The sequence below is a fragment of the Podarcis bocagei genome (assembly GCF_964188305.1).
Source record: "Podarcis bocagei genome assembly, chromosome: 2".
In the NCBI taxonomy this organism is placed as follows: Eukaryota; Metazoa; Chordata; class Lepidosauria; order Squamata; family Lacertidae; genus Podarcis; species Podarcis bocagei.
The window spans coordinates 111,816,661-111,833,709 of NC_138126.1; the positions used below are offsets into that span (position 1 = coordinate 111,816,661).

Consider the following 17,049-nt stretch of genomic DNA (forward strand, 5'->3'; position numbering starts at 1 on the left):
AAAATGCAGTCCCATAAGTCCTCTGTTGGACTCCTACTTCCCATCAGCCAAAGTCAAGATGGCCGACAGTCAGGGATGATGGGAATTGTGTAACATGAGGGGGCGAGTCCATGTTTCTCACCCGTCCAAAATAAGCCAATACAAAAAAGATCAGGGCTCCCACGCCAGTCACAGATGTGTAGGCAAGATGACCCCACCCTATGAGATATAACAGAGCCATTCTCCTCTTTTGCACTGGGGTGCTCCCAGTCACAGCCCAGCCCCTCTAGACAAAAAGAAAATGGGGCATGCGGTGTATTGGTCTCAACCCACCAGCTAAAATACTAAGGCAGGGGTAGTCATTGTGGAGGCCTCCTGATGTTGTTGGACAACAACTCCCATCAGCCCTAAGCTGATTGACAATTGTCAATCAAGTCTATTGTCAGGGCTGATCGGAGCTGACATCCAACAATTCCTCCATGCCAGTTTACAACAAGACAAGACTTTTAACTCCAGTACAGAACCATAGTGATTGGTATAGGTAAGATGTTTGCTCTCTTTTAAGGTGTTGTTGTTGTTGTTGTTGTTGTTGTTGTTGTTGTTGTTTTAAATACTAATTTGCAATGGGAGTAGCTAGCTACTTAGTTATAAAGACGCAGAAAAATCACCCTGCCTTATATAATCTGGATTGGCTGTTGTGACTCAAAACAGTCCTTGCTTTAACTCATTTGCGGTATGACAAACCACAAAATCCAGGGTGCTCATTTGCATGGCAAATACCTCACCTCCCCATTAAATAATGACCCAATATTCAAATGAACAGGATTACAGAGGCTCAGAAAGGTAATCTGAGGCTCTCTCTATGAAACATTCATTGAGTAACATAAACAGGAGACACAGCTAGCTGGAAAGTTTTCTCTCTACCGTGTCAGGACAGAAACCACCCTTTTTTTTCAGAGCCTCCCACAACACAAAATAAGGATCCAGAGAGAAGAGGGGAGATAAAAGAGGACTAGGCAATTTATTGCTTACATGGATACGAGCCCCATGGACAGTATAGTACTGAGATCAGACAGTCACTACATGAAGCAACAAAGGCAGGCAGGGGTCACAAGTCTCCATTTTGGTTGGGCCCCTCTGAAGCGGGGCCTGCAATGCCACAATATGTTCCTGCAACAAAATAATTCATTCTCACACAACCCTTCCCCTCCCAATCGAAGTCTGATCTGTGGTAAGGATGCAGGACTTTCGTGTGCGGCCTCCTATGTTCAGCTCCGGCTGTGAAATTTATGGAGATTATGGTTGCCACAATAACAAGAGTGCAGCAGTCTGTCGTTCTTCAAACGTGCCTTGAAGCAAACTTCTACATTTTCTGCAAACATGGGGCATAGGCAGTTGTGGTCTTGCCCAGCACACATAGATACACACTGCAAAACAATGGTGCCACAAAGACAGGGAGGAAAAAGACACACACACACACACACACACACACACAGCAACTCCTACCATAAAACTCAAAAGACACAACTGTAAAATGGCCGCTCACATCTGGGCTGGTAAATTTGATACCTCCCTGCTTCTTGCCATTTAGGCTCAAACTGGGTTATAGACAGAGCTTTCACATTAATAGAGAATTAAAATAAGGGATTCAACTTTCTCATATAATTCCTATCCAGCACTGGGTACAGAGTCCTGACAAACTGGAGATCACAGCCTGGCATCCAAGCACTAAGAGATGCCCAAATGATGCACTCATAGTAGAGGGGGCAGAGGGCTGTTTCCCATTGCACCATTCTTCCACATTACCCGTGTTCTAACATGCCTTTGCCATTCCCCAGATTTTGAAAAATATACCTCCATATTGAACAGATTCACCTTCCAACCCAAATAACAGGAGATCTTCCTACAAGCTGGGAGTATCTAGAGCAGAAGTAGTCAATGTGGTGTCCGTTCTCCAGCTGTTCTTGAACTCCAACTCCCATCAGCCCCTGCCAGGGACATAGTTGGGCGGCACCTGAACAACACCATAATGGCTCCCCTGATCTAAAGCAGCGTTTCCCAAACTTGGGTCTCCAGCTGTTTCGGACTACAGTTCCCATAATCCTTGACCACTGGGTCCTGCTAGCTAGGGATGATGGGAGCCGTAGTCCAAAAAACAACTGGAGTCCCAAGTTTGGGAAACACTGATAGAGTGTGGAGAGCAAAGCAAGTTGTACAGGTCGTGCAGTTTGCCCTTGAAGGGGATTTGATTGCAGGAAGCAAGGCATGGGGGTCACAGGGCAAGAAAAGAGCTGCATGCGTGTTCTTGAGGTCTGTTCTTAATTTCAGAAAACGTCAAACTCTGCAACCGCCTCTCAACGGTCTAAGAGTTGGAAGGGTGGCCCACTGTGGCAAGTTATCCCTTCTTGCTGGGCAAGGGCACTCTGTGGCCTGCTTCCCCTTACAGAGTTTCCATTTTGGGGGGGAAACAGAGCGGAAACTGATTAGATGTGTCCACCATTACTTTGAGACGACACCCAGCGTTATGGACAAGGGAAGCTTACATGTTGCGGGGCAAATTTTGAAGAACACAAAGCGCACGCAAACACACACACACATAAAATAGTCTCTCACAGAGATGGCTGCTGAACAGAAAGCCATGGATAAATGGCTCAATAGCGTCAGCTTATATTGCACTTGAGTGAGGTATGTAAACAATGGAACGGAGTTCGATCTAGTACACAGAACTGGCTCAGAATTCCTAACTGGAAAGGTTTTCGGCCCTACGGTCTAGTGAGAGGCCAACATGGGCATGAGGTTTAAGACAATGTCAAATGTAAACAAGGAAGAGAGGGAGCAAAAGCAGAAATCTGCAGCACCCCTGCGGGGGCAAGGGACTTCCCCCCCCAGCCTGTCTCTCCCACGTTGCTCCCTAACAATGCCCCGGGGCCAATTCTACATCAATCTCTCTCTAAGACAGTCAAAGGCCTCTTTCTCCACAACCTATTCACACCGGCCCAGTTCCGAAGTCACAGTGTGAACTACTGAGATGTTCCCTCAGCTGATAGGAACAGGGACCTCAGAGAAGACAGTGAGGTCTCAAGAGTGGTTCGAGTCTATCGCCCTCCTCGGGCTTCTGGGAAACGGGGAGGCGAGGCTGAAAATGCCACCTTCCCTCCTTTCCGACAAGTCATTGGTCAAAATGAAGGCAGGGCAAAGGCAGCTGTCTGCCCCACCCTCGTCTGCTGCAGTCCGATGGCTCAGAAGACAAGCAACAATCACGGCGCCAAGGTAAGGATGTCCCAGCTGTGGCTCACAGGCAAGGTGGGCAGCCTTGCCGGGCTTGGTTCAGGCACCAACACTGATCCTAGCTGAGCTTGCATGGCTGCTGGGATCGAGTCACAGGTAGAGGCAGTTTGTGGAGGCCTGGAGAGAAAGAGAGGAGGAGGAGGAGATTATGGATTAAAGGCCAAAGCCTGCAGTCTCTCATCCCGATACCCAGGCAGGAAGAAGACCAACTGAACAAGTTGTTCCATCGTTGCAATTTTATTACAGTGGTACTTTGGTTCTCAAACGCCTTGGTTCCCCAAAAACCCAAAACCCGGAAGTAAGTGTTCCAGTTTTTGAACGTTTTTCGGAAGCTGAACATCCAATGTGACGGTCAGCTATTGTTTCCGGTGCTCCTGCACCAATCAGAAGCTGTGCCTTGGCTTTTGAACATTACGGAAGTCAAACGGACTTCCGGAACGGATTAAGTTTGGCGCTTTTGTTTTTGCTATTTATTTTGCATTTTTGTTTTTGTGGCTTTTTCGGTTCATTTGTTTTTGTGACTGTGTGGAACCCAGTTCAGCTACTGTTTGATTGATTGTGTGACTGCAGAAATGGATAAAAGCCCCCCATCCAAACAATGACTATCGTCAGTGCAGGTAACAATTTATTTTTTTTATCATCTACAATACTGTCTTCTTTATTTTATAGTACAGTGCATTGATTATTGCTTTCTTTTTACAGATCAATGGTCCTGTTAGATAGTAAAATTCATGTCAAATTGCTGTTTTAGGGGTTGTTTTTAAAAGTCTGGAACGGATTAATCTGTTTTGCATTACTTTCCTTTTTAAAAAAATAATTTTTATGGAATTTTACATATTTTTATCATCATGACATCATTCACATAACAGAAAACAAAAAGAATGTTTTGCATTACTTTCCATGGGAAAGCACACCTTGGTTTTGGAATGGACTTCTGGAACGGATTAAGTTTGAGAACCAAGGTACCACTGTATTTGTTGCAAGCCATTCCGAGAATGTGGCTGGAAAGGGGCTGATAAGAATAGTAAATAAAATGAACACGCACAGTGAGCCTGCCCAGACAGGAAATGAACTGGGGGTGGGGTGAGGTGGGGGTTTCCTCACATGCAAAACGGTTGTTCCATAGGAAGAAAAGTTTTCCGGGCTGTGAACCGACAACCCTAGGTAGGTTCGGAATGCTCCAAGAAACCCCCCAGGGCCCACCACACTTTGGCCTGGTTGGTAAATCAGGTAAGCCAAATTACAGCCTAGCATCTTGTCCAAACCAAGGCTGGTAGTTTAGCTGCCCCAGATAAACCACAGGGGAAAACCTTGGTTCCAGCTCATGGTTAGCTTGGAGAGAGCTGAACTTACCAAGCCGGGTTCAGATGATGTGCTAAGCCAAGCCAAAGCACAGCAAAACAGTATGACTGGAGAAGAGCAAGTGGCTCTCCTCTTCTCAAGCCCATGCATTTGCACCAAGCCATGGTTTAGCTTAGCATGACATGTAAACTGGGTCATAGTCAACCTCCACAGAAGGAAGCCGCAGCCCTAATGGGACCACATCTTATGTTCTTTCCCTTCTACGCAGGACATGGTGGTCCCTTTGTTGCTGATCAGACTACTTAACAGTTCTCTTTCCCAATATCGCTGTAACAAATAGACAGAGGAGAGCTTGAGGGGGAGGGGGACACTAGCACTTACCAAATGCCCTGATGAGTTCAGCTTGCACAGCCCAGGTGAATTTTTTCACCAGGCAAAGAGTCGTGAGGCCAGCAAAGAGCATGTTGTAGAGAAAGACAATGTAGAAGTTTCCTAGCCAGTTAAACCTCCCAAAGTCGCCAAGCAGGTCAAACCTCGTGATTCCTGAGATGGAGAGAAAGAAATAATAATAATAAATAATAATAATAATAATAATAATAATAATAATAATGCTGGCCATGGCGCACACACTTGAATCTTCAAGGTCATCTGCAATATTTTAAAGATCTGTGATTCATTGTACTATCTACTGGTTTATGCTCCTTGCAAGAGTTTTCTGAACATTATACAGAGGGCGACCATTTTGCACAGGGTTTCCATTCCTGGCCCTTGCACACGTCAGTAGATTGAGTATAAGCGTGCCCTATTCTAACCTCTTCTGGGTCCAAAAGGAAACACTGTTCTAGTCAATAATGATTCTGCAAATACAGTGGTGCCCCGCAAGACGAATGCCTCGCAAGACGGAAAACCCGCTAGATGAAAGGGTTTTCCGTTTTTGAGCTGCTTCGCAAGACGATTTTCCCTATGGGCTTGCTTTGCAAGACGAAAACGTCTTGCGAGTGTTCCGATTTTTTTCCGCTCCCCCCCTTTTCTAAACCGCTAATCTGCTAAGCCTTTAATAGCCGCTAAGCCTTTAATAGCTGCTAAGCATTTAATAGCCGCTAAACCGCTAATAGCGCTAATCTGCTAAGCCGCTAATAGGGTTGCTTCGCAAGACGAAAGAACCGCTAGACGAAGAGACTCACGGAACAGATTAATTTCGTCTTGTGAGGCACCACTGTAAACATGAGGGGCAGTACACTACCCTCTTTGAAGCTACATAAACTTTGCAGGGGACAGGCCTTCGACACCCTAATACTTTTTGCCTCCACCCAGAGGATCAGTGGAAGCAAAATAATGCAAATAAAGTAAATGACTACACAAATACAGTGGTACCCTGGTTCTCAAACGCCTTGGAACCCAAACACTGCAAACCCAGAAGTTCTGCTTCCGATTTGAGTGCCACACTTCCATTTTGAGTGTTACGCTGAGGTCTGTCTGTTTTTGCTATTTATTTTGCGTTCTTTGTTTTTTGCAGCTTTTTCGTTTCCTTTTTGTGACTGTGTGGAACTCGTTTCAGCTACTGATTGGCTGATTGACTGTGTGACTGTAGTACATGGTTTATCGCTTTCATTTGATGGAACAATGGTCTCGTTAAATCGTAAAATTCATGTTAAATTGCTGTTTTAGGGGTTGTTTTTAAAAGTCTGGAACGGATTAATTCATTTTGCATTACTTTGTATGGGAAAGCGCGCCTTGGTTTTGGAACGCTTTGGTTTTGCAACGGACTTCCGGAATGGATTAAGTTTGAGAACCAAGGTACCACTGTATGTGTAGCCCATATTACTATCAAACTCAAAAAAGAGGGGTTAAGCATTCCCCAAGTTAAGCATTCGGTGTACTTTGAAACGTTTCAGGAATGGTTACATAATAGCTGGTTGAATTCTAGGGGCTGTCTCCAAAGGAGCAGTTCTGTCATTCTGAATATTATCATCAGTGTAGCGTGATCCTCCCGCTTCATAGAAAAGGCTATGCAGACTATGGGGAGAGATGTTCCTGGATTAATTGGGGTTAGCAGCCCAGCACCACCAGTTCTTAGACTATTATAAGGACAAGCCCTAAGTATAAATAGCACAAATGGGTAGCAATTCAGCTAACGCCATCAATGTGCCTCTCTCATTCAACCCCATGCTTGAGCTGGATGTATTTGTTTTGAAAACACACAGCCCTGCCTACATGGGAGTTTTTCAACAGTGAGGCTGAATTTTACTGATGCACTCTGAAGAAGATGAAGAGGACAGAGTGAAGTAGGCAAAACTCACCCAAAGTCCGAGACAAAACTGGGAGGGCGGAGCTCAACACCAACAACGAGACACAGTTCCCAATTATCTGCAAGGAAAAGAATCTTGGAATAAACGTAGCTCAGAGACAGAGCAGGCAGAGAGAAGTTCCCAGGTTCAAATCATGGCATCTCCTGGAACCCTGGAGAGCCATCTGCCAATCAGAGTAGACAATCCTGAGCTTCCAGCATCCATTCCAGCGACACTAGAAACCCACATTACTTTTGACTGCAGACTAGCAAGGAAGTAGCGTCATAGCCACAATTATTCCCCACCCCTCAAAGAGGAGGCTCTGTGCCTCAGCTCTTACAGGTGTGAGTTGTAACTCACTCAGCCCCCCTACTGCCTCTCTGCAGTTCGCAAGTCCTACTCGCAGTCAGATTAAATCAAATAAACAAGGAATATGTGGTGTTATGCTGGAGGGGATGCCAGGAAGCAGGGAATTGCGTTCACATGTGGTGGGGGTGTAAATATGTACCATTTTCCTGACAAAGGGTGCTTAAGGAGACAGCAGAAAAAATTGGGTGAAAGCTGACCAAAAGTCCAGAGGTAGCGTTATTATCAATTTACAACGGGGTGAGGTGTTTGCAGGCTATGAAGGACTTGCTCACAAATTTATTGACAGCTGCACGAATTATGATAGCTAGGAAGTGGAAGGGACAAGCTGAATATAAAATGGAAGAATGGTATAAAGAGGTGTGCGATATAGCTATTAAACATAAATTAACATGTGCCATTAAGGTAAGACGGGGAATATGCAGGGAATATGATTTTGAGGGTGTTTGTAGAATTAGTACTGTTAAAATGGAAAGGGGTCAAACCATTGCAAGAGGTGTTGAAATTTTGGGAGGTTGGGTAGTTACAATGGAAAGGTCTCGGTTGTGGGGTGCACATTTTTATTCTTATTTATTTATGATTATTACTTTTTTTAAAAAAAAAAAATTTAAGGCAGAGAACGAACCATTAAAAAAACCACCAAGTCCTACTCGCTAGCAGCCTCTCTGACTCCCAATTTCTTTGAGATTTCCTGGCCCCACTCCTGCTTTCAGATCAGGAGCTCCCATTAACATGCTATAAATCAGGGGTCAGCAAACTTTTTCAGCAGGGGGCCGGTCCACCATCCCTCAGACCATGTGGTGGGCCGGACTATATTTTGGAAAAAAATAATGAACAAATTCCTATGCCCCACAAATAACCCAAAGATGCATTTTAAATAAAAGCACACATTCTACTCATGTAAAAACATGCTGATTCCCGGACCGTCCGCGGGCCGGATTTAGAAGGCGATTGGGCTGGATCCGGCCCCTGGGCCTTAAATTTGCCTACCCATGCTGTAAATGATCCTCCCTCTCTCAGCAGCTGAGATATAACAGTTTTTGTCTTTCTGCCTTTTTCCAGCCAAGCGGCTCAGGCAATGGGTTGGCCAGGGATGTCACCAGCAACAGTGGTGTCGATTTAAACAAAACAAAACAAAACAAAACAAAACAAAACAAAACAAAACAAAACAAAACAAAACAGCAGCCAGATATATACAGTACCTTGGTCATGGCTGTGTCATGTTGCTCAGGCAGCAGTTTGGTAAACAGTGGGGAGCTGTAGAATCCCACCACAGAGGAAATCATTAGGTAGCTAATACAGCAGAGGGTTAAGGAAGAACGATGGAGAAATTGTCATCACCTAGGACAGGCTGGGAAGCAGGACTTCCGAAGAGAAGCATGTGCGTGCGCACACACAAATCATGCACAGAGAAACTTCTTTAAAACAAACCTTTCGCTTCTCCCCTTTCTACAGAAGTAAGGCTCAGAACAGAAATGCTACCATGATGTTCAAGCAATGAGTCTTCAGGGCAAGGAAGGTCTTGCCCTGCCAGAGTTTGATGATCGCGGCAGGTAGTTAAAGTAGTGCTGCTTGACGATGAAGAAGTAGGACAAGCCAGGGCAGATTAACCTTAGGAGAGAGTCAAACATTTTGGCTGACAAGGAGGAGGTTAAGAGAAACCTGCAATGGAAAAGCAACTTTTTTGACCGTGAAACCTGCCTGGCAATCGTCGTATCGCTAAGTAACGGTGCGGGAGGGAAATTCCAAAACGGACAAACTGCAAAGGATACAATATGAGGATCACTTGCATGGCTGCCCCAAAAGAGCCAAAGACAGAGAAAGAAACTTTTCCCAATGGTGCATCCTGGGAAGGGAGAGACAAAAGGAGAAATGTGTGATTAGGTTCCTTCGGGGAGGGAGGAGCTGAATAAAGCAATATGCTTTCTGCAAGTTAGACCCAGAGTACCCATCAGTCTAGACCAGTGTTAGAAAGTGAGATACGAAAACTAGGAGCTAAATGGCACCTTAAACCAAGGTTATGGGTGCAACAAAGGAATGTCTGGGTGTGTTTTTTTTATAACAAGAATACAAAGCTGAAAATGAATGAACTGCAGCTAAAATTCATGTTCATTTTTCACATGGTCTAGTCCTTCCTCTGCCCACCACCCTAAAAGCCTTAAGAGGGTCTCTTCTCCAGTCTTCAGAGAGTAGCTGGAAGTGGGGAGGCAGAAAAAGATCCTCCTTTCCTTCACCTCTGCAGTTTTAATCTGAAATCGCAGACGCAGTACTGTGCCCAGAGCTCAGAAACTGCTTGCACTAATGAAATTACCTGTTGGAAAATGTGCCTGGAACAATGGGAGTTTCAAACACTGGTCTAGACGCATGCAAGGTAGGCATTGCAATGGCTAAGGCTCTTGAACCACTGAATTTAATCTATGTCTTGAAAGTGAAATAGTAGCTTAGAGAAATTAAGCAACTCAACAGGGTGAGACAAGAAGCCTGAGCCATGAAGAGAGAGCAGCTAGAGAACGCTCCAGTACAAATGATGGCTTAGGAGACTCTGGCAAAGGGGTCATTTCTCTCACCTGGATCCCTCGAGGCATGGCCGCATCATCCAACAGCAGCTCCAAGACATGAAAACAGACAACCAGAACAGAGATGCCCTGGAAAAGATAGCAGGAAGGGGGAAGATATCAATATAAGGTAAAGGTAAAGGACCCCTGAATGGTTAAGTCCAGCCAAAGGCAACTATGGGGTTGCAGCGCTCATCTCGCTTTCAGGCTGAGGGAGCCGGCGTTTGTCCACAGACAGCTTTCTGGGTCATGTGGCCAGCATGACTAAACCGCTTCTGGTGCAACGGAACACCATGATGGAAACCAGAGCACACAGAAACACTGTTTACCTTCCCACAGGAGCGGTACCTATTTATCTACTTGCACTGGTGTGCTTTTGAACTGCTATGTTGGCAGGAGCTGGGACAGAGCTTACCCTGTCATGGGGATTTGAACCGCCGACCTTCCGATCAGCAAGCCCAAGAGGCTCAGTGGTTTAGACCACAGCGCCACCTGCGTCCCTATCAATATAGCACCAGCATAAGAACCTAAGAAGAGCCTGATGGAGCAGTAGCCCAACTAGTCCAGCATTCTACTCTCAAAGCGGCCAACCAAATACATAGAGGGAGCCTGCAAGTAGGACCTGAGCGCCGCAGCACTCTTCTCTCCCTGCAGCTTCCAGCAGTAGGTATTCAGAGGCAGACTGCCTTCAACAGGGAGGCCAGAGCCTAGCCTTCAGAACTGGTAGGCAGCCCTGGTCTGGGCCTTTGAAAAAGGACAGCACAACATACAGAAATGCCCTAGTGCTCCCTTCCAGGCATCTTTTAACACATATTGTCTAAGCAAGGAGCTTCCCATAAATACGAGGAAGCCACCAAAAGTACAGAGAAAGGACAGTATCCTTTCTGGGACATACACGTATTTGCCTGCAGAATCAGTAAACAAAAAGCTTGGCTCCCTATAGCAAGAGAGACACAGACTCCATTCCACCCATTGCCAAGCCTCTAGGAAACGGGTTTGGCGCTTTCGCTCACAGACGTGAGGGAACCACTGCTGCCTGTCGAGCTACGGGCCTTCTTCCCAGCCTCAGAGACCAAGTGGGATGGCACAGAAATTCCCACCCGAGCTAAACTCTCCAAGAAGAGAGGGGAGAAGACTGGGAGTGGGCCTGGCCAGGCCTGTGCGGAGCTTGACTGAGGCCCGGGGCTGGGAGTCTTGTCAGAATAAAGTTATAAACTGAAACAGTGTAAGTCCGACAGGCCCGTAGCAGCGCCCCCCTGGCAAGTTTAGCTCTCCGAGGCCCAGGGCAAATGTAACCTCTGCAGGGGCCTGGCTACCATGGACCTGGGGCGACCAGAGCACCTTGGCGGCACAGGACCGCCCAGTGGGACACCATTTCCTTCCCTGGAGAGGTGCAAAGCAGGTGGGGGCCTTTGCCCAGCCACCGCTTGGGCTGCAGCACTAATCACGCTGCGTCAGGCAATCGCCATTTTGTTGGCTTGGCCCTTCAGGCCAGTCCAAAATGGCAGACTGTTGTTGAATGCGTTCCCAGAATCCTCTGCAACGCGCAAGGGGCTGCTTGGCAGCAAACAGAGATCGCAAAGCGAAGTCTGCTGTTTTCTGACATTCATTTTTTCTGACTGAAGAGATGGCGCTCGGCTACGATGCTGACATTTAAAGGATTTTTTTTTAAAAAAAACAAAACAAAACACCAGACTTGCCAACCCCAATTTCAGACCTGACATTTACCGTTAGAGATAGCAAAGAAAGCATGGCCAGTGGGTATCCCAAGTTCCTTTGCCAAGCAGAGGCTTTGCGGCGTGTTTCTGCGAAAACAAAACACAAAACAGGGAGTTGATAACTAGACATTGCCCCAGCCAAATTCTCTGACCCACATCATACAGGTAATTAAATGCAGAACATCCTAGGGCTGGGATAAAGGTAAAGGGACCCCTGACCATTAGTTCCAGTCGTGGCCGACTCTGGGGTTGTGGCGCTCATCTCGATTTATTGGCCGAGGGAGCTGGCGTACAGCTTCCGGGTAATGTGGCCAGCATGACTAAGCCGCTTCTGGAGAACCAGAGCAACGCACGGAAACGCCGTTTACCTTCCCGCCGGAGTGGTACCTATTTATCTACTTGCACTTTGACATGCTTTCGAACTGCTAGGTTGGCAGGAGCAGGGACTGAGCAGCGGGAGCTCACCCCGTTGGGGGGATTCGAACTGCCAACCTTCTGATCGGCAAGCCCTAGGCTCTGTGGTTTAACCCACAGCGCCACCCGCATCCCTATTAGGGCTGGGATGGGTAGCTTTAAAGGTATGCTGATGTGGATTTGCTTGATCTGCATAATCAATCCACTTCATTCTTTCTTGCTGCAAAACTGGATTTGTTTTTTTAAACTGCAAACTACATACAGAGACTGAATGATAGTAATCATGGTGGTAAGTTTAATAATGCGGACAACAATCTAGGGATGCTTGAATCCATATTCCACAACTGTCGAGTGATAAATTAGATACATGGGGCATATTTAAGATACAGAGCTCCTGCCTTTGCCCTGCTTTGCTCTTACCCAGCGTTATCCTGTGTGCGTGAATCGCTAGGTATTGTTGCCTCAGCACTTCCATATCCAAGTTGAGCCAGCAGGAGGTTTTCCCTGTGCAATGCAAAAACAATTAAATATAAATATATATATATTTAGATAATATCTATACCAATACTCAGAGAAAGAACCACCTTTATCAGCCACAATGCCCACATCTAGCAGCTTTACTTTCAGGGCATTAACCAAATCAGGTGTCAAATCAGCCATTTCTGGCCAGGCTCACCCCAACGCCAGTTTTGTACCATCTCGGCTGGGCACTTACCAGAGTGGATCTTACGCGAAATGGCAGCTTCCTCAAATCCTGTACAGCTCAGTTGCTCATCTAAATCCTCCAGCAGCTACAGAAAAAAAGAAAACGTATGAGAGAAACTAGGCAATCAAGAGCACTAATAACCCCACCCACTGGATGAAAGACATAGGCCTCTTACTCTTTACAGAGCTGGTTTTGCATGGTTCTAGCCATGCAAAAAATCTGATTTACACACACACACACACACACACACACACACACACACACAATTTAATAGTTTTTATTTATACCCCACCCATCTGGCTGGGTTTCTCCAGCCACTCTGGGCGGCTCCCAACAGAATACTAAAAACACGATAACATCAAACACTTCCCTAAAGTGGGCTGCCTTCAGGTGTCTTCTAAAAGTCAGATAGTTGCTTAGTTCCTTGACATCTGGTGGGAGGGCGTTCCACAGGGTGGGCGCCACTACCGAGAAGGCCCTCTGCCTGATTTCCTGTAACCTCACTTCTCGCAGTGAGGGAAGCAGCAGAAGGCCCTCCGAGCTGGACCTTAGTGAGTGATGGGGGTGGAGAGGCGCACACACACACACACACACACACACACACACACACACACAGCTGCCACCCAGGCTAGGCAGAGGTGTTAAGGACACATTCTAGGCAGGTAAAAGCACCTGAGGAGGGGGCAGAGCAGGGTCTGTGAGGGGCATGGCCTGCACAGAGCTCCCTAAGACTCAGAGGGAGGGTCTGGAGAGCAGCTTTCAGACTCTGGGCCCGAGACTCCCCAATCCCTGATCTAAACAGTGTCGTCTATGCTGCTGCTGCTGCTCATTCTGTTTCCCACTCCCAACTAAATACGTTTGGTGAGAAGCAACCAGGTCGCTTTGTTGATCATTCCCCACTTCTCTTTTGTACTGAAAGGTAAAGGAACCCTGGAGGGTTAAGTCCAATCAAAGGCGGCTATGGGGTTGCAGCGTTCATCTCGCTTTCAGGCCGAGGGAGCCGGTGTTTGTCCGCCGACAGCTTTCCGGGTCATGTGGCCAGCATGACTAAATCGCTTCTGGTGCAACAGAACACCGTGATGGAAACCAGAGCACACAGAACCGCCGTTTACCTTCTTGCAGGAGCGGTACCTATTTATCTACTTGCACTGGTGTGCTTTCGAACTGCTAGGTTGGCAGAAGCTGGGACAGAGCAATGGGAGCTCACCCCTTGCAGGGATTCGAACCGCCGACCTTCTGACCGGCAAGCCTAAGAGGCTCAGCGGTTTAGACCACAGCGCCACCCGCATCCCTTCTACTAGGCCTGGCAAGTCCAAAAAGCCTCTCCTGCTCTTACCCTGGGCTTCACCAGCAGTGTCCCTGTGACGGTGAACATCCGTGACAGGCCAAAGGGGGTGCACACTGTGGAGGGAGAGAAAAAGAAGAAGAAAAAGAGTTGTAAACAGCAGCACCAGCATGTAATTCCATCACGACCCCTTCTGCCAGGAGGTGGCACCATTGTCCAAGCTCAAGAACTGGCAAGGCTCAAAGAGGGGGGGGGGGGAAACAGGCCTCCACAGGGTCAGACGCACACAGAAAATCTCTTGGAAACTGTTGCAACTCTGAGGATCCAGCTGGCCTCAAAAAACCTGTACTTAAAAGTGTCCTCATTCCCGCAGTGCAACAAAATCTCTGGTTTGGGGCTCTTTGCAGAGATGCCGTCATCCCTGTCTAACATTTAATAGGTTCTTTGTTTTGTTTTGTTTGGATTCCAATGAAGAACGAGCCCCAGGAAGCTTCAAAAACACTCTCTGAGCTCAAGGCACACCCTCCGGCAGAAAGCCAAGGGAGATTATAAGACCATCCTTGGAATATAGATTCTCCAAGTGCTTTTTTGTTGTTGCTGCTGTAGGTACTCATGGGTACTCAGTGCTCCCTGAATGTTAAAATTGTGGCACTGACTGTAACAACTTCATGGTGAGTAACCAACTTTTTTTCTTCTTGAAAAAAAAAGGAGCACTGTTTTTCCCAGATCAGGACAACACCCAAAGCGAGAGAGCAAGAATTTTGCTCAAGGGAAAATAGTCATTTCCTACTTCCGCCACAAAGCTATTCGGCAAGCATTTCTATCCGTCTGCTTCATACGCAGAGAGATACACATACAAAAAAAAGGTAGCCTGGGTCAAGAATTGCCACCTATGTTCTGACAAAATACAGGGCAGGGTGGACCGGGGCAGTTAGGGGGTGATTCCCCCCCCCAAAAAAAAATCTGGTGCTGAAATGACTTCAAAGCATCCGTTACAATCTACTGCAGCCTAAAAAGATGCCCCCTCTGGAATTTGTCACACTCACACATGTGCACACACATACACATTGATTTGTTGATGTGTCTGTGCTTGGCATATGACCTTTTACACACACCCTTTTTCAAACATATGCATTTGGGGGGGGGGGGGAGCCCTAACTTGGCAGAGAGAGAGAGAGAGAGAGAGAGAGAGAGAGAGAGAGAGAAATGATATATAATGAATTGAAAAGGATGTTCAAAATAACTTTTATTTTTATTTAAATCCTCAGTAGCTTTTCTATTGGGAATTATAAGGACAGAACTACCTAAATCGTATAGAAATTTATTTATGTATGCTACAAACAGCAGCAAGAATGTTACTTTCCCAAAAGCGGAAAGAAGCAGACGTCCCAGTAAAGGAAGAATGGGTACAAAAACCTATGGAATATGCAGAAATGGTATACGAAATCAAGATAACAAACTTTTTTTAAATAAAAGAATGGAAATGGTTTATTGAATATTTACAGATAAAAACATTAGCAAGATTATTGTAATAACCTGCAGTATATATTTACAGTAGATAATACAGGACAAAACTGTATCAATACAAGTTGTGCCATTTTACACTGAAATACGGGACAATCCTGTATTATACAGGACAGGTATAGGGTTAGGGGATGGCTCTAGGGTTTCAGACAGGTGCTCACCCAGTCCTACCTGGAGATTTGGGGTGTTAAACCTGGGATCTTCTGCATGCAGCTCAGTGGTAGAGCAGCTATCTTCCCTCTCCTTACAAAACATCACATACACACACACACCCTTTTTAAAAAATGCAAACAAAGCTCAGAATACATTGTTTATCCAACAGACCCTGTGGAGCTGGCAATTCAACCCCAGGCATTTAGGACCCCTCTCTAACCTTCTGGATCGGATCTGCGCTCCTGGCACTGAGTTCTCCTTCCTCCCCGCAGTATCCCAATAGTAGCAATAATGATGCATTTAAAAAAACCCAAATGACTTACACAAGAGCAGCAGCACACCAAACAGGGAGATGCACGAGTAGAGGTAGGGGAGGTAGTATTCCCATAGATCTGCAGAAAGAAAGGCAGTCAATGTGCGGTTCGGGCAAATAAAACAGGCCACCTGGGGCAGTGCTGGAGTGGGGAGCCTACAGCCCCCAGACAAGGCCATTTGCCCCACCTGCCCAACACCTAACAGCTGGTGAAACTTCAACTGGTGCAGAATTCAGCGGCCACGATGCTCATTGGAGCAATTAATTAATTAATTAATTAATTAATATTATTATTATTACTATTATTACTATTACTATTATTATTATTATTATTATTATTATTATTATTATTATTATTATTATTATTATTATTATTATTTATACTCCACCCATCTGGCTCGGCTTCCCCAGCCACTCTGGGCGGCTTCCAACAAAATATTAAAATACTGTAATGCACCAAACATTAAAAGCTTCCCTAAAGAGGGCTGCCTTCAGATGTCTTCTAAAAGTCTGGTAGTTGTTGTTCCCTTTGACATCTGGTGGGAGGGCATTCCACAGGGTGGGCGCCACTACCGAGAAGGCCCTCTGTCCTGTAACTTGACTTCTCGCAGTGAGGGAACCGCCAGAAGGCCCTCGGTGTCCGGGTGGAACGATGTGGGTGGAGACGCTCCGTCAGAGCAAGACGGTTTGAGCATATTAAACCAATCCTGGTCCTGGCTACCAGTGGGTTTCCGGATCCAATTCAAAGTGCCGGTTTTGACCTATAAAGCCGTAACGGCTCAGGACCACAATACCTCAAGGACTGCCTCTTTCCAATATGAACCTATCCGGACACTGAGATCATCTTCTGAGGCCCTTTCTTTGTATGCCTCACCCATGTGAGGTCCGGAGGGTGGCAACACAAGAACGGGCCTTCTTTGCAGTGGCCCCCCATCTGTGGAATGCTCTCCTCAGGGAAGTTCGCCTGGCACCTTCATTATACACCTTTAGGCACCAGGCAAAAACGTTCCTTTCCAAGCTGGCCTTGGGTAGATCCGATTTACATGCCCTTTTAAAATGTGGTGGGGTTTTTTTTGGGGGGGGCGCTATTGGGTTATTGTTTTATTTTTATTAGGCATTTTGTGGTTTTATATCTTGATTTTATTCTGTGAACTGCCC

General features: G+C 46.3%; 1 protein-coding gene across 1 annotated transcript in view; it reads right to left on the reverse strand.

Annotated features, from left to right (window-relative positions):
- Positions 1 to 981: 981 nt before the first annotated feature.
- LMBR1L (limb development membrane protein 1 like) overlaps positions 982 to 17,049 on the reverse strand; it is a 51,213-nt gene continuing 35,145 nt past the window's right edge. Inside the window, exons 7-17 of the mRNA XM_081181436.1 lie at positions 15,902 to 15,970; positions 13,953 to 14,017; positions 12,626 to 12,701; positions 12,331 to 12,414; positions 11,507 to 11,583; positions 9,791 to 9,868; positions 8,996 to 9,069; positions 8,426 to 8,516; positions 6,870 to 6,936; positions 4,951 to 5,112; positions 982 to 3,384 (exon numbers count right to left, since the gene is read on the reverse strand). Of these exons, the coding sequence (XP_081037562.1) occupies positions 3,326 to 3,384; positions 4,951 to 5,112; positions 6,870 to 6,936; positions 8,426 to 8,516; positions 8,996 to 9,069; positions 9,791 to 9,868; positions 11,507 to 11,583; positions 12,331 to 12,414; positions 12,626 to 12,701; positions 13,953 to 14,017; positions 15,902 to 15,970 (902 nt within the window). The 3' untranslated portion in view covers positions 982 to 3,325. The remainder of the gene's footprint in view (positions 3,385 to 4,950; positions 5,113 to 6,869; positions 6,937 to 8,425; positions 8,517 to 8,995; positions 9,070 to 9,790; positions 9,869 to 11,506; positions 11,584 to 12,330; positions 12,415 to 12,625; positions 12,702 to 13,952; positions 14,018 to 15,901; positions 15,971 to 17,049) is intronic.